Here is a 20,995-nt window from a genome sequence, read left to right as displayed (position 1 = left end):
AAGTATATGCAAAAAATGTGAAAAATCCCTTCACCTGTTTCCTCCTCCATTCCCTCTCCCAGGGGCAGCCATGGTCTCATTGTGGGGACTGTGTCCTGGTCTCCTTTATATGCGTTTGCTTTTGTATCTCAAATCATCAACAGGGTCATGCTTTTCATATTGTTATGCAGCCACGTGTTTTCATTAGTGCAGATGTCTCAGAGAATTTTCTTGCCAGGCACATGCAGGTCCATCTCAGCATTTCAGTGGGCTTTATATTGTATTCTACTGTATGGATGCATGATAACTTATTTAACTGTTTCCAACTGATAAACATTTAGGTTGTTTCTAGCTTTTTATTTTTTTTTGTTTTGTTTTGTTTTGTTTTGCCATTAGAAACTTTTATCTACATTGTGTAGACAATTATGGCAAGCATCCTTTGACTGGCTCCATGAACTATGTGACTTTGTACATATATTCAACGAAGGAAACAACTTTTCTGTGTGTTGGCTCTCTTAAGAAAGAAGACAAGCTTGGCTTCATAAGTGGCCATGGGACTTGTTGATCTGTAGCAGGTTTCAGGTGTAAAATGTCAGATGCCCTTTGCAAGCTATGATTCTCTTAATTAGTCTTCCTTGGCTTGGCTTGTTTACTTTGAAATTGCTGGGGATTTTTTCAGCAATTTTTATTGGTGATTCAGAGGGCAGGTAATTCTGTTCTTTACTGGTCACGTCTGCAGCTTAGTTGAGAAGTAAGACATTTACATGATCTTGCTTTCTTCCACCTCATGTGTCTGTCCCCATCCCCACTCCCCCTGGTCCCCAACAAAGCCATCATTCTGATGATCTGGTCAGTTTCTCAAGTGGTTAATTTGCAGGCATAAACAGATTTGCAGAGTTTAGTGGTTAGGGAGTCTATTTTTGGGGGGTGGGGCTTGAGAGGGGTTTTTTTTGACCTAAAAGATTGTTTTGTGACTTTAGTGGTATTTAGAATAACTGATATAGAGTTTTTCCCACTTTGATCAGAATGTGATTCTGATTGTGATTATTGGGATTTTGGTTTTTAATATGGTAAAACCTATATTTATTTTATGAAACACCCAAGAGCTTCTTTTCTTTTGGTGACTGAACGTAGTTCCTCTAATGTTAAATTTCTTTATTGGTAAATTGTGCCACAAGAGATTGGCCAAAGAGTATTAGCATCAAAAATGCTGTGTTCACTTATTCATACCCCCTGAATCATCTAGAGTATTTTATTTGGTTTTTCCTCTAATATGTAAACCTAGTAAGAAACTTTTTAGTTGATATGAATATTTGAAAGAGTAAATAAAGATAACAGAGTTTCCACTAAAGCTGTTCAATAATTTTAGACATTTCCATTAGTTATTATTAAATGAAAATAGCTACTGTTAATGGAAGTAAGTGCCCTAAAGTACTTGCCTTCTCTAGGTACCTTGTTTGATGAGTGTGGTATATGGGAAATCTCATTTCCCGGGCCTAGAAAAAGCTGATTGCTGGCGTGACGATTTCAGAACATCATTTGTAAACCCCTACATCAGCACAGTCTGAGAGTCTGCTCTTGGGAGACTAGGGTGCCTGTTAGGATATCTGCTCTGTGCCCTGCCATAGCTTTGGCAGTTCAGATGGCTCAAGGAGGGGTTTGATTTATTACTGTTTATTAAATTACACTCACAGTTTATTATTGTTACAGGGGCTTGACAGTAATGAGTCAGCTTTTGGAGTGAAGTATGGAGGCTCTTAGGAATGGCATTTTGAACTCTCTTGGATGCCCTTGCCAGACTTTCCCCTTGGGACTTACTGCCTTCGTTGCCTTTGTGACACTTAGTTTTTTTTCCTGCTGACTTTCTTTCCTGCCGTGTAAGGAACGACCTTATATTATCAGCCTGGCCTCTTGTATGGTGGGTCCGTGGAACATGACTGCAACGTCCTTCGCAGCATTGGGTATTATCTGGAAAGTCTTCTCTGCCTGGCCCCATTTATGAAGCACCCGCTGAGAATAGTTCTGCGAGGAGTGACCAATGACCAGGTTGACCCTTCGGTGAGTAGTGAGTCCACACCATGATGTGATTTTTATTTGTCTCTTGTCACAACTCAACTTTTGAAAAACCAGTTCCTGATAAAGCATGGGTTTATTGTTGAGTCTGTTTTGTTATTTTCCTTGAAAATTAGAGGTTAATCACTCTAGGAGGCAGATGAGCCAAGGCTCATAATCATCAGATTCAGTGACAGTTGTTAATATTCGTCAAAGTGCCTTTCATTGTCATGTCTAAGAACCTTCAGAGCAGATGCTTGCAGTCTCATCATGGTTGACATGAAATATGGCTCTGTTGGCTGAAGTGCGTGAGAGTGGAGTTTTCCATAAGGTCATGTGATGGTTGAGGCTGGAAGGCAGCAGACCAAAATTTTAGGCAAGAATTACAGCATAATCTTGACTTACATACACTTTAGGACTTTTTTCTTCCGAGAAGAGTTTGCAGATTTAGAAAAAGGACATAAGGGCAGGGAAGGAATATATGAGCTTTGCTAGTTTGTGGGTACCAGCAAGCTTCTTATTAAGCATGTTAATTTTCCTGCAGGTGTAGGGAGGATAGCTTAATATACAGCTAGAACATTCATTGTGGCTACCACAGCTGTCTTTTTTTTTTTTTTTTAAGATTTATTTATTTATTTATTTATTTATTTATTTTTATTTATTTTTGGTTGCATTGTGTCTTTGTCGCTGCACACGGGCTTTCTCTAGTTGTGGCAGGTGGGGGCTTCTCTTCATTGTAGTGTGTGGTTTTCTCATTGCAGTGGCTTCTCTTGTTGCGGAACACGGGCTCTAGGCGTGCAGGCTTCACTAGTTGCAGCTCGTGGACTCAGTAGTTGTGGCTAGTGGGCTCTAGAGCTCGGGCTCAGTAGTTGTGGCCCATGGGCTTAGTTGCTCTGTGGCATGTGGGATCTTCCCAGACCAGGGCTCAAACCCATGTCCTCTGCATTGGCAGGTGGATTCTCAACCACTGCGCCACCAGGGAAGCCCTACAGCTGTCCTAATGCCAGTCTGGGATGGGTTTTGTTTTGTGTGTGTGTATGTGTCAGAGGGGTGGGGGAGAGGGAGATTGATTGATTAGAGCAGGCCTGCCTTAGGCCTCTTGTAGTGAGGCAAGGATCCCTACCTTTGGAAGCTCTGTTGTGTGGAGAAAGTGTCTTCAGGCTAAGAAGTCCTGACTGAGGATGCTTGTCTTTACCTCTGCAGACCTTGGACCAAGGCCACTGAAGGTGTAGCTTCTGAGGCATAAAGTGTGTGTCTTCCCTAACCAAGGAAGACCAATTAGGTGGTGCAGTTAGCCCCAAAGCGGAGCCTGCTGGCATTCACCAGGACACTGCCTAGAGTATAAACATAGTTCATATCTTCTTAGGCATTAAGAGAATTATTCCCCAGTTCTTGAGAATTCAGGTGCATAAACTTCCCAGGATCCCGAGTACAGTACAAGATCTGAAATTCTTAGCTGTATAGGAATGTTGCATGAACTGTTTAGAATTTTAAAAGAATTTCAAATGATTGCTTTTTTCCAGCATTTTGCGGAAGATTCTAGGAAGTGGGTCCTTCAGTTAAAAAGTATGAGAGGAGATCTCTACAATTTCATATTGGGAGGGGGAGGGGAAGGTGCCTTGAATATTGGGAAAAGGCCCCGAAGCAGACAGGCGACGTTGGCACTGTGTGTCCCAGTTTTGGACTCTTTCTGTAATTGCCAGTGATCTTAAAAGCTTTTATCACTGGCAGTATTAAAATTTACATATTTACATATTCGCAGTGACAAAGAATAATTGACGAATTCCCTAGAAACAGTACTTAATTTTTTTGTTTGCTTGTTTTCATATGCCGCAGGACTTTCTGCTTTTGCTAGCTGCATGACTGAAATGACCTTGGTTAGTACCTGGCTCCAGCTCAGGAAAAAATAAATACACCTAATCCTGGATAAAGAGTAACTTCTTCAGCCTGTGGCTTCTTCACTTTGAACTTTCTCTTTAACATGTGGTTTCCCCATCAGCTTATGTCCACACCTACTCTCTGCACACAAGGATGAATGTGATGAGTTCTGCCCGTAGGGACTGTGCTCTCGTGGGGTGGACAGCTGTGAACACAGCTCGGGAGGCTACAAGGCTGAATACCTCTGGGCTCTGGTAGAGGCACAAGCAGAGTGCTGAGGGCTGCAGAGGGCTTTCTAGAGGAAGGGAAGCCCCAGAGCCAGTCATGGTTTTTAGGAGGATAACTCTGGAGGCTGAAAGAAGGATGAATTGCAGAGGTGTCAACGAATTTGAACATTATGCATTTGGAAGTGTAAGGGTAGGGGCAGATATGAAGGGCAGTGTGGAGGGAGGGACTTCATAACTCAGTAACTCATCAGAGTGGCCGAGGAGGAAGGGGTTATAAATAACTCCGTGACTTCTATCCTGGTTGACTTCAAGGATAGTGATCAGAAAGAGTTTGATACAGGGAAGAGGAAAATTGTGGTGGAGTGATGGATGATATGTTTGATTTTGGTCCTGTTCCCTGAGATGTTGGTGGGATATCCATAGGGGATGTCCAGTTGAAGGTCGGAAATTATTGTCTGGAGCCTCAGCAATAGGTCATTAGGATCTTACCTACAGATATTTCACTCCCTGGGAGAATGAGATTGACTAGTGCCAGCGCTGAACTGTGGTGGCTTTTTGGCTCAGTTAATGACAGGTGTTTTTCCCTTGGCCTGCACAACATGCTGGTGGTGGTGGTGGTGTGTATAGCTGAATTGGCTGTTCATGTTTTAACTCCCAGATTTTACATTGTAGTAGGTTGGTGTGGCAGCACTGGACGGCTATTTCTCCATAACAGTCATTGGTTGGAGCTGAGTAGCACCTGCCCTCTTTGGACGAGGCATGAGATCTTCAGCTGGGCACAGGTCTTAGCTGACCTCATCATTCGTTTAACTTCCCTTTTTGCCCTCTGAGGGCAGTAGAGTTTTGGCCCTGTGGTTCCAGGGACTGAGAACAGGTGAAGAAGAGGAATGAGTGTGTAAGGTATGAGTGGGGGACGGGGAACTGGAGACAGTGACTGTGGAGGTAGAGGTATTTGGAGAAGCCAAGCAGGAGCTGAATTCTGAGAAGCCAGGGATGATCCAAAAGTCAGGTTTTGCAGGAATTGAGTTGGGATTGGGCAGGGAGACTCGGCAGTGAGAAGTTTTATTGACCTTTGAGAGGGCAGTGTCATTGGAGTGCAAGGGCAAGCACAGGTTCAGGATGAGTAGCAAATAGAACCGTAGAAGGTTAGGAGATTCTTCCAGAAGTTAGATAGGATGATTCTTTAAGAGCTGAGGTTGGGAATTTTTAAACGAGGGAAACTTGAACTTGCTTGTAGGCTGAGGCAAAGCTGTAATGAAGAAGGAAAGAATTAAAATGAGAGAGGTAGGGGGATCTAATAAGGCTGACTCCTGCAGACATCCAGCAGGGATGAGGATTGAAAGCGGCAGTGATGGGATGAGCTTATGAAGGGGTAGGGACATTTTCACTTGGAGGCAAGAAGTAGGAAATGGAGAGAAATTCTGAGAAGAGGAGTTCTGGGAGGTTTCCTTTGAATCTTGGTGATTTGATACCAAAGCCTCCAGTAGATATTTATTGATGCCACAGCTGGCCAACTGGTGAGTGAAGAGTCCATTATTTTTCAGTACTGTCCTGAAAGGGAGAAGAAACCTACTGTGTGCTGGGCGCTGTTCTAGGCGTACTTATGTCTGTATCTATGTTTATTTGATTCATGAGGTGAGGTGGGTGTTCTTATCACTGTTTCAGACAAGGGAACTGAAGAGCAGTTTTCTTCCCTTTTTCTATTTGGTGTGGATCTGATCATATTTCTACCTGCTGATTGATTGACTGAATTGTAAGGGTGATGTCTTTGCCCTGAGTTTCTCCTTGGGTCAGACTTCTGCTTTTCCTCCCTGAGCACGGAGTCACAGCTCAGTTTCCCTTAAGCAAAACCTACAGACCATCCTCACTCTGCTAGCACCAGTGTGCGGAGCTGGGGGAGGCTGTGGAACTTGTCCAGTTCAGCCCCTCTTTATACAGCAGGAAGCCAAGGCACTGGGGAGATAGCGTGCAGTTCTCAGAGCTGCTAAGAGGCAGAGTGGGGCTTCATCCCACAACTGCTTTTCCAACCGTTGTCGCACTGCACCGAGTTGCCTGCCCTCTGTGTCAGATGGAGAGTGATTTGGGAGACAGGACCACACCTGGAGTTACACTTGAGCTCCTGGCTGACCCTCAGAGTCAATTTGACCTCATCCTTTATGACTTCAGGTGTAGGTAGGATGAACCTGAAGGGATGTTCTGTTATCTTGCCTTTCTCTTCCCCAGGAGCTCTGGAGGCTGCCTAGTTCAGGAGTCATGTGTGCAGAGTACCCTGCATCCTTGCAGCACCTACCTTTTCCAGAATCTGGCTTGGCTTTCTGCCCAGCTGCCCTTAGTAACAGCCTAGAGTGAATTCTTCTTGGTTCTGGCAATTCCAAATGCATATTTTAAGTTTTCAGGTGTGTGTAGCTTTAATATTTAATTGAAATTAGCTCAACTTTAATGAATTTTCCCGTTAACTGCTTCTGCCTCACCTGATCCATGCTGAATGTGTTCCTAGGCTTCATAAGTCATTTCTACCTCTGGTTAACTTTCTGATACGAGAATATTTAGTTGGGGAGTGTTCTCTGCCGTAAAGCCTTGTTGGATATTGTTCTATTGAATCTTAGCATGTTAGAGTTGGTAGCAACTTGGAGACAGGCAGGCTGAGTTCCTTACCTTAGAGACAAGGAAATTTAGACAATTGAGATTTTCTTGTTTGAGGCCATGCAGCTACCTGGAGGCAGAGCCTGGACCAGGATCAGGGCTTTTCCCTACATCCTCTGCTTGTGCGCCTGCCCTCAGTGCCTCCTGCCGTAGGGTCCGCCCCCACAGGGCCAAGAAAAGTCTTGTTCCATTGGGAACAAGCAAGGGATTGCTTTTCTTTCCCAAGTTGCCATTGATTTGAATGTCACCTTATCCTCAATGAGGAATCCACAAATGAATAAGAAAGGACCACAGGCCTCCTGGGAGTTCTGAATGGGGCAGAGACAGATAGTTAACACTTGACACAGTCTTGCTGTGGATGTTGTCATTGCAGTTTGGGGTTTGTGTTGCTTTGTGCAGTTTGGGGCTCTCCTTCCCTGGAGGCCCCCACTGCCTTGTAGAATTACCACCTTTAAATGCCTGTGTGGTGGGTGTCAGCAAGATTCTTAGTAGGATGCTTAGGTTGAATAGTTCATTTGATTTGCTTTAGCCTGGAGTGCCGCCAGCTCTAGACATTAAACAATCGTGTTTGAAAAAGAAGGCTAAAACAGGTGATTTTCTCACATAGTGTTTATACCTGTAAGACTGAGCACAGGTCTGTGTTTTCTGTGTGAGCCCAGCAGTTTCTTGGTGCCTTTTGCATGGTGCTCCTGATGGCTCATAAGGTGGGTGTGTGACATTGTAAATGTGGAAAAGGGGCTCAAAGAAGCCAGTGGCTTATAAAATCGTCGTCTGTACTCGGGAGCAGAGCCGGCCCACACCCTCAGCTGTAAGCCAGCCTCTTTTCTCTTTACCAGCCTGCTTCATCTACTTGGAGGCTAAGCCTTCACTTGCTTTGTGGGCTGTTTCTTCTTTCCATTGCTCAAGGTTTAACTAAGCTTTTTTTTTTTCCCTTGAAATATTTCTACAGGTTGATGTTCTTAAGGCAACAGCGCTTCCTCTATTGAAACAGTTTGGGATTGATGGCGAATCATTTGAGCTAAAGGTAAGAAGGTACAAGTTGTTGGTGGTATATATCAGTGTGGAAGATTTTCTTACCCACTCATTGGAGGAGCTATATGCCTCAGTGTGTGTGTGGCACATTTGAAGTCACCATTTATAAGAAGACCCACATTGCAGACTTTGAGCTGAAAGGGACCCTTTAGTAATGACAAGAGCAGCCAACGGTTACACTGAACTTACTTCATGGTGGGCGATGTTGTAAGCATTCTACATGTATTAACTCCTTGGCTCATAACAGCTCAGCTAATGAGTAGTGGAGCCAGGATTCTGGCCACGCTGCCTCTCTCACCTAGATCATTTAATTTGTGTCCAGAGCCTCCCAACCTGAATGTCCCTGAGAATTTTCAGTAAATTACTTTCAAAACCTGGTCGAAGTAATTTAAGCATCGGTTTGTTTACTGTTTAGGGGAATTACATCAATCCAGTGTGATAACACTGGATATCTTAAGCTGTTTAGCATCTATACTTTTTAAAGTGATGTTTTTAAACAAGGAAAATGACTTCATTTTTATTTAGTAACGTAGAGTTTTAATGGATCAGTTAATTCCAGAGGAGACGAAAAGGGTTCTTGATGGTTAAAAAATGGGATAAGCTGATGAACTAGTCCAGTCCCTCATTTTAAGAAACAGGTCCTGGTGGTGAAGTGATGTGATTGGGACATGCAGGCTCTGTGTCCACTGCTCTGTCCTGCACACCATATAGTCTCCTTGCTCAGCACATGTCCTCTGAGGAGCTAACATCAGGTACTGTTTATCTTGAAGGGATTGACAAGTTGCGCTTGAAAGAGCTTTCTGCGTTCTAATGGTTTTCATTCTTGGTGTAAACCGGCCAGGTTGGGTGTCATCCACTCTGCTGAATACTCACCTCTTCTTTCTCACTGCGCATACAGATTGTGCGACGAGGAATGCCTCCTGGAGGAGGAGGTGAAGTGTTTTTCTCATGTCCTGTAAGGAAGGTCCTGAAGCCCATTCAGCTCACAGATCCAGGAAAGATCAAACGTATCAGAGGAATGGCGTATCCTTTTCATTTGCTTCAGATTTATTTTTTTCTTGCCTCACTTAGGTAAGAATGACTCATAACAATTTACTTCTTCCCAGGGTTATTTACATTTCAGACAACAATCTTGGAAAAGTCTTAACAGTGAATTTGTAATTTTTGGCTGAGATAGGATATTTTATTATCTGCTACACCATAGCTAGACTGACTGATTCATTTATTTTTTCATTTAACACTGAAGCAAACAGCCTCAGTGTATATGATATTCTTCTGAGGCTTTGATTTTGTTGCCACCAGTGCACTGCAGTCCCTCAAAAGAGGTCATTGTCTGGTGAAGGAAATGAATATACAAATACATAATTCTGCTATAATGTGTAAAGTAATATAGACGATGTGCAGTGGGTTGGAGGAGCTAAGAGTAGAGAGTAGCAAATTTGTCTGGAAGATATGGGAGGACTGAATAATAATGAATAATATCTACCATTTATTAAGTGCTTACTCTGCACTATGATCATTTATATACTTAATTTATTTTGATTTATTTTTAAAAAACCACTTTTTTAAAATAAATGTTGGCTGTGTTGGGTCTTCATGGCTGTGCGTGGGCTTTCTCCGGTTGCAGCAAGCCAGGGCTATTCTTTGTTGCAGTGCAAGGGCTTCTCAGTGCGGTGACTTCTCTTATTGTGGAGCATGGGCTCTAGGTGTGCGGCCTTCAGATGTGCAGGCTTTGGCAGTTGTGGCACGCAGGCTCAGTAGTTGTGGCTCATGGGCCCTAGAGCACAGGCTCAGCAAATTTTTAAATATATGATATAGGCGTTACGGTGTATGGTAGATCTCTAGGATTTATTTAGATTGCTCATATAATTGGGAATTTGTAGTATTTGTTCTTCTGTGTCTGGTTTATTTCATTTAGCATTGTGTCCTCCAGGTTCACTCATGTTGTCACAAATGACAGCATTTCCTTTTATAAGGCTGAATAATATTCTGTTGCATGCAGATATCACATTTTCTTTATCCATTTGTCAGTGGACATTTAGGTTGCTTTTACTGTGGCTGTTGTGAATAATGCTGAGAAGAGTATGGGAATACATACTCTTTGAGATCCTGATTTCAATTCCTTTAGATGTGTATCCAGAAGTGGAATTGCTAGATCAAATGGTAGTTCTATCTTTAACTTCTCAAGGAATCCCCATACTGTTTTCCATAGTAGCTATACCAACCTATATTCCCACTAACAATATACAGGGATTCCCATTTCTCGCCAACACTTATCTTTTTATTTTTATTTTTATACTAGCCATTCTCACAGGGTGAGGTGATATCTCAGTGCGGTTTTGATTTGTAATTCCCTGGTGATTAGTGATTGTTGAGTATCTTTCCATGTTCCTGTTGGCTATTTGTATGTCTTTTGGGGAAAAATGTCTATTCAGTTCTTTTGCCCATTTTTTTAAAAATTAGGTAATTTATTTATTTGGCTTTGTCAGGTCTTAGTTGGGGCACGTGGGATCTTTCATTGCAGCGCATGGGCTCATCGTCACAGTGCGTGGGCTTCTCTAGCTGTGGTGTGTGGGTTTCTCTCTAGTTGTTGCGTGTGGGCTCCAGAGCACGTGGGCTCAGTAGTTGCAGTGCTCAGGCTTAGTTGCCATGTGGCATGTGGGATCTTAGTTCCTTGCTGGATCAAACCCACATCCCCTGCATTGGAAGGTGGATTCTTAACAAATGGACCACCAGGGAAGTCCTGTCTTTTGCCCATTTTTAAATTGGGTTGTTTATTTTGCTACTAAGTTGTATGAGTGTTCTGTATTTGGGTATTAATCATATATGTGAACTTCAGACATTTTCTCTCATTATGTAGGTTGCTTTTTCACTTTGCTGGTTCTTTTGCCTGTTTTTGGTATTCAAGAAATCATTGCAAAAGCTAAAATTCTCCACCACTGTGTTTTCTTCTAGGAGTTTTACAGTTTCAAGTCTTACGTTTGTCTTTAATCTGTTTTGAGTTCATCTTTGTGTGTGGTGTAAGATAAGAGTCCAGTTTCATTCTTTTGCATATAGGTATCCAGTTTTCCCTACACTGTTTATTGAAGAGAATATCCTTTCCCCATTGTGTATTGTTGGCATCCCAGTGGAAGATCAGCTCACCAGATTTGTGTAGGTTTATTTCTGGGCTCTCTGGTCTGTTGGTCTATGTGTCTGTTTTTATGCCAGTGCCATGCTGTTTTGATTTTTGCAGCTTTGTAACATATTTTGAAATCAGGACCTGTGATGCCTCCAACTTTGCCTTTTTTTTTTTAATAAATTTATTTATTTATTTATTTATTTATTTAATTGGCTGTGTTGGGTCTTCATTGCAGCACACGGGTTTTCTCTAGTTGCCACGAGCGGGGGCTACTCTTCACTGCAGTGTGCAGGCTCCTCATTGAGGTGGCTTCTCTTGTTGTGGAGCACAAGCCCTAGGTGCATGGGCTCAATAGTTGTGGCTCATGGGCCCTAGAACGCACGCGCAGGCTCAGTAGTTGTGGCACACGGACTTAGTTGCTCCGCGGCATGTGGATCTTCCCAGAGCAGGGCTCGAACCCGTGTCCCCTGTATTTGCAGGCAGATTCTTAACCACTGCACCACCTAGGAAGTCCCCCAGCTTTGCCTTCCTGCTCAAAATTGATTTAGCTATTTGCAGTCATTTGTGGTTCCATATAAATTTTAGGATTGTTTTTTCTGTTTTTATTAAAAATAACATTGGAATTTTGATAGGGATTGCATTGAATCCACAGTTTGCTTTGGAAGGTATGGACATTTTCTTTGTTTTTTTGTTTTTTAAGAACTTTTATTGAAATACAGTTAACAGACAATAAATAGCATATATTTAGAGTGTACCATTTGGTATCCCAATCTCCTGATTCATCCCCCCCAACCCTCCCCGCTTTCCCCACTTGGTGTCCATGTGTTTGTTCTCTACATCTGTGTCTCTATTTCTGCCTTGCATTTCCTCTTTCATAGTTGTGAGCATTTGCCTTATGTATTGAGGTGCTCCTATATTGGGTGCATATATATTTATAATTGTTATCTCCTCTTCTTGGATGGATCCCTTGATCTTTATGTAATGTCCTTTCTTGTCTCTTGTGACATTTTTTATTTTAAAGTCTATTTTATCTGATATGAGTATTGCTACTCCAGCTTTCTTTTGATTTTCATTTGCATGGAATATCTTTTTCCATCCCCTCACTTTCCGTCTGTATGTGTCCCTAGGTCTGAAGTGGGTCTCTTGTAGACAGCATATATATGGGTCTTGTGTTTGTATCCATTCAGCCAGTCTGTGTCTTTCGGTTGGTGCTTTTAGTCCATTTACATTCAAGGTAATTGTTGATATATGTGTTCCTATTGCCATTTTCTTAATTGTTTTGTTATTGTTTCTGTAGGTCCTTTTCTTCTCTTCTGTTTCCCGCTTAGAGAAGTTCCTTTAGCATTTGTTGTAGGGCTGGTTTGGTGTGCTGAATTCTCTTACCTGTTGCTTGTCTGTAAAGCTTTTGATTTCTCTGTCGAATCTGAATGAGATCCTTGCTGGGTAGAGTATTCTTGGTTGAGGGTTCTTCCCTTTCATCACTTGAAATATATCATGCCACTCCCTTCTGGCTTGCAGAGTTTTTGCTGAGAAATCAGCTGTTACCCTTATAGGACTTCCCTTGAATGTTATTTGTTGTTTTTCCCTTGTTGCTTTTAATAACTTTTCTCTGTCTTTATTTCTGTCAGTTTGACTACTGTATGTCCTGGCATGTTTCTCCTTGGGTTTATCCTGCCTGGGACTCTCTGTGCTTCCTGCACTTGGGTAGCTATTTCCTTTCCCATGTTAGGGAAGTTTTCAACTAGAATCTCTTCCAATATTTTCTTGGGTCCTTTCTCTCTCTCTTCTCCTTCTGGGACCCCTGTAATGTGTATGTTGGTGCATTTAACATTGTCCCAGGGGTCTCTTAGGCTGTCTTCAGTTCTTTTCATTCTTTTTTCTTTATTCTTTTCCATATCAGTGATTATCACCATTCTGTCTTCCAGGTCACTTATTTGCCCTTCTGCCTCAGTTAATCTGCTGTTGGTTCCTTCTAGTGTAGTGTTCATTTCAGTTATTTTGTTGCATATCTCTGTTTGTTTGCTCTTTACTTCTTCTAGTTCTTTGGTAAACTTTTCAATCTTTGCATCTAGTCTTTTTTCCAAGTCCTGGATCATCTTCACCATCATTATTCTGAATTCTTTTTCTGGAAGGGTGCTATCTACTCTTCACTTAGTTTTTTCTCTGGGTTTTTATCCTGTCCCTTCATTTGGTACAAAGTCCTCTTTTTCATTTTCTGTGTCTTTCTGTGGCTGTGGTTTTCAGTTCCACAGGACGAAATACTGCTGATACTGCTTGATATAGCTGTCCGCCCTCTTGTAGAGGAAGCTATGTAGGAGGCTTGAGCCTGCTTCCTGATGGGAGGGACTGATGTTGGGTAGGGCTGGGTGGGCGGAGCTCAGTAAGACTTCATTGGGATTTGGTGGGCAGAGCTCAGTGACACTTTAATCTGCTTGTCTGCTAATGGGTGGGGCTGTGTTCACACCTTGTTGATTGTTTCACCTGAGGCTATCCAGCACTGGAGCTTACAGGCTCTTTGGTGGGGCTAATGGCAGACTCTGGGAGGGCTCACACCAATGAGCACTTCCCAGAAGCCCTGCTGCCAGTGCCCCTGTCTCCTCGGTGAGCCACAGCTGCCCCCCACCTCTGCAGGCAACCCTCCAACACCAGCAGGTAGGTCTGGTTCAGTCTCCTGTGGGGTCACTGCTCCATCCCCCTGGGTCCTGGTGAGCACACTTTTTTGTGTGCCCTCCAAGAGTGGAGTCTCTGTTTCCCCCAGTCCTCTGGAGGTCCTGCAATCAAATCCTGCTGGCTTTCAAAGTCTGATTCTCTGGGGATTCCTCCTCCCGTTGCTGGACTCCCAGGTTAGGAAGCCTGACGTGGGGCTCAGAACCCTCACTTTAGTGGGTGGACTTCTGCAGTATAACTGTTCTCCAGGTTGTGAGTCACCCACCCAGCATTTATGGGATTTGATTTTAACGCAATTGCACCCCTCCTACTGTCTCACTGCGGCTTCTCCTTTGTCTCTGGATGTGGAGTGTCTTTTTTGGTGAGTTCCAGTGTCTTTCTGTCGCTGATTGTTCAGCATTTAGCTGTAATTCCAGTGCTCTTGCAAGAGGGAGTGAGCGCACATCCTCCTACTCTGCCATCTTAATCCTATCTCGAGACCCCACTCTCAATGAGGGCTAGGAACATATACTTCCTAGATGCTCTGTCTGCTCGTCTTGGTATGGACATTTTTTTTTTTTTCTTTTTTTTATTTTTTATTTTTTATTTTTGGGGGGCTACACCAGGTTCAATCATCTGTTTTTATACACATATCCCCGTATTCCCTCCCTTCCTTGACTCCCCCACCCTCGAGTCCCCCCCACCCTCCCTGCCCCAGTCCTCTAAGGCATCTTCCATCCTCGAGTTGGACTCGCTTTGTTATACAACGACTTCCCACTGACTGTTTTACAGTTGGTAGTATATACATGTCTGTGCTACTCTCTCGCTTCGTCTCAGTTTCCCCTTCACCCCCCGCCCCCTCCCATTCGGAATGGACATTTTAACAATAATTTTTCCAGTCCATGAACATGGACTGTCTTTCCATTTTAAAAGTCTTTTAAAATGCCTTTTATCATTGTTTCATAGTTTTAAGTGTATGTCTTTCACTTCTTGGTGAAGTTTGTTCCTAAGTATTTAGGGGTTTTTTTTTTGCTTGTTTTTAATGCTATTGTAAATAGGATTGTTTCCTTGACTTTCTTTGCAGGTAGTTTGTTGTCAGTGTATAGAAGTGCAACTGATTTTTGTATGTTGATTTTGTATCCTTCAACTTTATTGAATTCATTTATTAGTTCTAATAGTTTTTCTTTTTCTTTCTTTTTTTTTTTTTTGATGGCATTCTTTAGGGTTTCTACATATAAGATCGTGTCATCTGCCAACAGATAATTTTACTTTTTCCTTTCCAATTTGGATGCCTTTTCTTTCTTTTTCTTGCCTAATTACTCTGGCTGGAACTTCTAGTACTATGTTGGATAGGAGTGGCAAGAGCGGGCATCCTTGCTTTGTTCTAAATCTCATAGGAAAAGCTTTCAACTTTTCACCATTAAATATGATGTTAGCTTTGGGCTTTTCATATGTCATCTTTATTGTGTGGAGGTAGGTTTCTTCCATGCTTAATTTGTTGAGAGTTTTCATCGTGAAAGAGTGTTGAATTTTGTCAGTTGCTTTTTCTGCCACTAATGAGACAATGATGTGATTCTTATCCTTCATTCTGTTAATGTGGTGTATCACATTGATTCATTTACATATGTTGAACCATTCTTGCATCCCAGGGATAAATGCCACTCTGTCATGTAGTATGATCCTTTTAATGTGCTGTTAAATTCAGTTTGCTAATATTTGTTGAGGGTTTTTTTTTTTGCATCCATGTTCATCAGGGTTATTGGCCTGTAGTTTTCTTTTCTTGTGTTGTCTTTGTCTGGCTTTGGTGATGCTGGTCCTGTAAAATGAGTTTGGAAATGTTTCCTCTTAAGGATTGGTGTTCATTCTTCTTTAAATGTTTGGGGAGAATTCACCAGTGGTTTCATCTGCTGAAGCCATCTGGTCCTAGGCTTTTCTTTGTTGAAAAGTTTTTCATTACTGATTTAGTCTCCTTACATGTAATTGGTCTGCTCAAGCTCTCTGTTCTTAATTCAGACTTGATAGGTTTTAGGTTTATTCATTTCTTTTAGGTTGTCCAGTTTGTTGGCATATAATCATTCATAATAGTCCCTTATGATCTTTTTTTGATTTCAGTGGCATCAGTTGTAATGTTTCTTTTCATTTCTGATTTTACTTATTTGAGTCTCCTCGTTTTTTAGTCTAGCTAAAGGTTTGTCAGTTTTGTTTATCTTTTCAAAAAGTCAACTGTTTGTTGATTCTTTCTGTTGTTTTTCTATTTTATTTATTTCTACTCTAATCTGCTAACTTTGAATTTGATTTCTTCTTTTTCTAGTGTAAAGTTAGGCTGTTTATTTGATATCTTGCTGTTAATGATATCTAGTTTCATTCTGTTGTGGTTGGAGAAGATACTTGCAGATGATTTCAGCCTTCTTAAATTTGACCTACCATGTGATCCTGGAGAATGTTCCATGTGCACTTAAGAAAAATGTGTGTTCTGCTGCTGGTGGCCAGATGTTGTGTATAATGTCTGTTAGTTCTGTTTGGGTGCATATATTTATAATTGTTATATCTCCTGGTTCAACTGACCCTTTTATTGTCATGTAATAACCTTTATCTTTTCTGACTTTAAAGTCTTTTTTGGCTTAAAGTGTATTTTGTTTGATATAAGTATCGTCACCCCTGCTCTCTTTTGGTTACCATTTGCATGGAATATCTTTTTCCATGCCTTCACTTTCAGCCTATTTATGTCCTTACATCTAAAATGAGTCTCTTAGGCAAAGCATACAGTCAGATCTTGTTTTATCCATTCAGCCACTCTGTGTGTTTTGATTGTGGAGTTTAATACATTTGTATTTTATATACTTTATTCTTAAGCCTCAAAGTGAGTCTGAATTCACTTACATCCTATTTTGTGGATGGGGAAGCTGATGCTTCAAAAATTTAAGGAGTTTTCTCCCATGGCCCAGGCTTTTAACCTCTGCTTTTTTCTATAGAGAGGACAGGGCATTTGGACTGAGCCTTGAAGAACAGAGGCTTGTAAAGTGGGGCAAAGAAGAAGGAGTTCTTTCAGCAGAAATGTGGGCCTGTGTGGAGAGAGCAGTGCACAGTGGCTCGGGAATGGCAGGCAACGTGGTGTGGCCTGAATGCAGGTCAGTCAAGGGTGTTTGGCAGTAGAAGATGGGACCAAAAGTCGGGGCAGGAGTGTGTGAAGATTGGAGGCTGTGCTGAGGAGTTGACCTTCATTCAGAGTTAGTCATTTTCTTTTGGAGAGAGAATTTGCACATTTTGCAGATAACTCTGGTGCTGCTGAAAGAACTTTTGGCTATTTGTGGCTCATTGTAGAAATTTTGGTAGGTACAAGTTCAAAAAAACCAACAGCAAACAAACCTCTTCACCTAATGGCAGTCACTTAGAGGCAAAGATAGCAGGGAATTATTGTGCCCTAAAGAGCTTGTGAGGGTAGTGCCTGGGGGACAGGTGAGGGCTGCTAGTTTACGGAGGTCCTAGAGGCAGGATGGACAGGACGCGGTGATCACCTGGGTCTGTACTAGAGGAATAAGGAGTCCTTGAGCATGATTTTGATGTTTCTCACTTATGCCCCTGAATAGACATATTTGTTCAGATAGAAGCTACAAATGTTTTGGGTGGGTTGTGGCTGTGTGGATGGTGGTGAAAATAAGTTTAGTTTTATTCATGTTGGGTCTGATGGTTCCAGGTAGATAAGAGGGTACGTTTAGAAAGGAATTATTAGAAATTAGGAATGTTGAACTGTAACTTAGGGGCAAGGAGAGCTAGAAATGAATGGTTTGGAGTCAGGTACCATGTTAGAAGGCAGAGAGGAGGCTGGAACTCTGTGAGATCACTAAGACTTAAAAGCAGAAGTAGAGTATGTGCTCCCAGGAAGGGAGACTAGGGAAAGTCAGATTGTTGAGAGGAAAATAAAGAAATCAATTATGTATATTTCCCTTAAAAAATAAATAAAAATTAAAAGAGAATTTTAAGAACCACACTGGCGTACCATCTGTCACTAATCAGATTGGTAAAAAACTAAAGTTTGACCTTATATTCTGTTGAAAGGCTGGTAGGAAGGTGACATAATATAACCCCTATGGTTAAGAATTGGACAGTATCTAGTAAAATTCCCAGAAATCCAGGAAGCTGTCAAAGGCTACTAGAGTCATGTCAACTGGACACAGAAGCCAACTTGAAGAGGCTCCTACTAGTAAAAGGGGGGACAGTCCAACCACCCGTGGGAACAATTACAGCCAGTTGAAACACATTAAATAAGTTTACACCACAAATTTATTATGATCCTTAAAAAAAATAAACTTTTATTGATCACCCTTGGAAATCAACTCATTCTTTTGAAAACTGGTAGTAAAAGGAAAGAGTCAAACATGTATTCTGCTTTTCCTATACAAACTGATGAAGGGAAGCTGGAGGGAAAGTCTCTTTATACCAAGGCTGTTAACTCTTTGCTTATGAATAAATTGCAAATATTTTTTTTTCTAAAAAAGAAAAAGAAAATGCAGCTTCTTGGAAGCCCGCCCTGGTCAGCACTTTAGAAGGGCTCAGAGGGGTCCGCATCGGGACGGGGGCGAGCGGAGGGACTCAGCAGGCTGCCACTGGTAGCCCGGGGAGCTCTTTCCGGAGGGCGGCGGAGGCAGAGGCCAGATAAGCCGTTCTGGGTTGCAGAGTGACGGAGGGAAATGGGGAACAGCAGAGGCCACTCTTTCAAGATCCTTGACGGGAGAGAGACTAGAAGGAGAGGTAAGGTGATAACTTGAGGAGGAGAATTGAGACGATTCCCTTCCTTTTTTTTTTTTTTAAGAACTTTTATTGAGATATAATTGACATACAATAAACTGCGTGTATTTAAAGTGTACAATTTGATTTTTTTCTTTTTTTTCTTTAAAAACTTTTATTGAGATACAGTTGACATACAATGAACTGCATATATTTAAAGTGTACAATTTGGTATATGTTTTCTTACTAGTAATGTATAGATGGCAATCCCAATCTCCCAATTCATCCCCCTCCCCACTTTCCCCACTTGGTGTCCATATGTTTGTTCTGACTCCCTTCCTTTTTAACAGAAAGGTTGGTGATGATTTGAGTAGTTTTGTAGGTTGGGCAACGTAGATTTATCTATGAGAGAGGGAGACTGATAAAGCAAGGTAATAAGGTGATTAAAGCACAGGCACTAGAGCTACACAGATGTGGATTGTAACTGGCCTTGCCACTCACTGGTGGTAGAATTTTGGCCCCAAAATTGTCAGCCTTGATTGGCACATCTATCATTGGGCTCGTTTATGACTGCCGTATGGGGCTGTAATGAAGGCTAAATGAGATAATAGATGTGCAGTACAAGAAACTGGGCTGGTATGTAAGTATTTGGTAAATTGTGGCTGCTGTTATTTTCATTATTTGAGAGGGGATGGACTGAAAATGGATGGTAAGGATGGCTCTAGATGGAGCTCTCTGACGATGACTGGAAGCCGGTGGGAGGAGTTTTCAATTTTTACTGAGTTAGGGTAGGTTCCAGGATAAGGGGGTCGGCAGGGGTATGATAAGGGAATGTGAAAGGGTGGTAAAGATGTGCTGTCACAGTGGCATAGGGGCCACCATTGGGGGCGTGGTGCCCATAGGGACATAGTAACTAAGGATAAGAAGAAGGCTGTGGGACTGCAGTAAGCGCTCAGCTGACGTGAGATGTTATCATGATGCCAGCTGCATGGCCGTGGGGCTGCGTCCAGCAGCAGCTGGCAGCCTAGAAGGAGAAATAGGGGAGACAGGAGGGCCACTTTCATCCAGGGCTGGGTGTGGATTGACAGGGTGAGTGAGTCGTGCAGAAGGATGGGTCAGAGGGCTTATTGGTGAGCGTGTCATTGGAGTGACGGCCAGGGTGCTCCTTACTGACCAGCAGGGGCTCGCCAGCCTGGAGAAAGCATGTGGTCATGGGGTTGGAAACCTCAGCAGGTTTAATGGAAGTAGATATGTGTGCTGTGTAGAAGAACAAGAAATTGTGTTTAGGGAACTGGTTTTGGGGTTTTAGATATTGAGTGGTAAAATTCCAGGTGCCAACAAGATCTGGGTGAGGGCAGTGTTAGAGGTGGGGTGGGGTGGGGGCTGGATGGGGTTGAGTGTGGCTTTCTTCGTGGGAATTTGACAGAGTGGGGTAGACCAGGATGTATGCTTCTTGAGGTGATGTGGGCTTAAAGTCAAGTTTTGTATTTCTCAGGACGTTTTAGGGGGGGTCCTACTTGGAGGAAAGAAAGTGTGGAGTGGACTAACTTTTCAGAGGCATGGAGATTGAACAGTGAGTGATGAGGGCACGGTACAGGGTGGGTGGCACAGCCACAGGACAGAGAGAGCTGTTGCTGAGATAAAAGATCAGACTTAGGGTGCTGCCTGAGGTTCTTTGTAGGGATCAAGAACAGATGATCCCTGGATTATGGTCTGTTCTTTGCACGGCCATCCACGGGCCCACCTACGGGCCAAGACTTATGTATGTGAGGAGAGAGTGGCAGGTGGAAGAGGAATGGTTCCTGTCCCGGGGAGCCCCCACGTTGATGGATACTTACATTGTGATATTCCAGGTGATATTCAACTCTCATTCTCCAGTTCTGGGGAGGTAGAAACAGGTTATAGAGAAATGGAAATGTGATGCAAGTAGGTGGTTTTGTTTTCTTTTTTTAAGCTCTTTATTGGAATGTGATTGCTTTACACTTTTGTACCCGCTTTTGAGGTACACCAGAGTGAATCAGCTGTGTTTATACATATATCCCCATATCCCCTCCCTCCCGCAACTCCTTCCCACCCTTCCTGTGCTGGCCCTCTAAGACATCACCCATCATCGAGTTGATTTCCCTTTGTTATAGGACAACTTCCCACTAGCTGTGTCTTTTACAGTTGGTAGTGTGTCTATGTCTTGTTTTGGTTTTATTTATTTATTTTTTTTAACTTTTTTTTTTTTTTCCGGCACACGGGCTTAGTTGCTCCGCGGCATGTGGGATCTTCCTGGAGCAGGGATCGAACCCATGTCCTCTGCATTGGCAGGCTGATTCTTAACCTCTGCCCCACCTAGGAAGCCCTTGTTTTGTTTTTAAACTAAGTATGCCTGTTCTGCTTGACCCACGTCAGTTACTTATATAGCTGGACCTCATTCTTGGTAACATTGCATTTCACTGTGTAAAGAATTCTAAATGAAACCCTGTTGATGGCCATTGGGGTGTCTTCTGTTTTTCGCTGTTGCCAAAAATGCTGCGGTTAATGGCCTTGTACATGGAGTCCTACACACTCTCAGGACTATTTCAGTTTGTTTTTTCTCTTTTGAGATTTGTTTCCTCAATGCTGTGTCGTGGCAGTGAACTCTGCTTGGAATCCATTCTCTCTAGTTTGGAAATGTGATTTCCAGCGCGTGCTCTGTTTGTTTACC

At 42.5% G+C, this 20,995-nt stretch overlaps 1 protein-coding gene across 3 annotated transcripts in view; it reads left to right on the top strand.

The window, feature by feature from the left end:
• Positions 1 to 20,995, top strand: part of RCL1 (RNA terminal phosphate cyclase like 1) — a 95,170-nt gene that overhangs the window by 14,500 nt on the left and 59,675 nt on the right. For all 3 annotated transcript variants that reach the window (XR_009051314.1, XR_009051315.1, XM_057721636.1), the window contains exons 3-5: positions 1,862 to 2,037; positions 7,729 to 7,803; positions 8,710 to 8,834. Coding sequence is in view for 1 of the 3 variants with exons in the window: in XM_057721636.1 (XP_057577619.1) it covers positions 1,862 to 2,037; positions 7,729 to 7,803; positions 8,710 to 8,834 (376 nt within the window). In the remaining 2 variants the exon portion in view is untranslated. The remainder of the gene's footprint in view (positions 1 to 1,861; positions 2,038 to 7,728; positions 7,804 to 8,709; positions 8,835 to 20,995) is intronic.

This window comes from Hippopotamus amphibius, chromosome 2 (genome assembly GCF_030028045.1).
Source record: "Hippopotamus amphibius kiboko isolate mHipAmp2 chromosome 2, mHipAmp2.hap2, whole genome shotgun sequence".
In the NCBI taxonomy this organism is placed as follows: Eukaryota; Metazoa; Chordata; class Mammalia; order Artiodactyla; family Hippopotamidae; genus Hippopotamus; species Hippopotamus amphibius.
The sequence above is the reverse complement of the archived record's forward strand: the minus strand, read 5'-3'. Positions and strand labels throughout refer to the sequence as shown.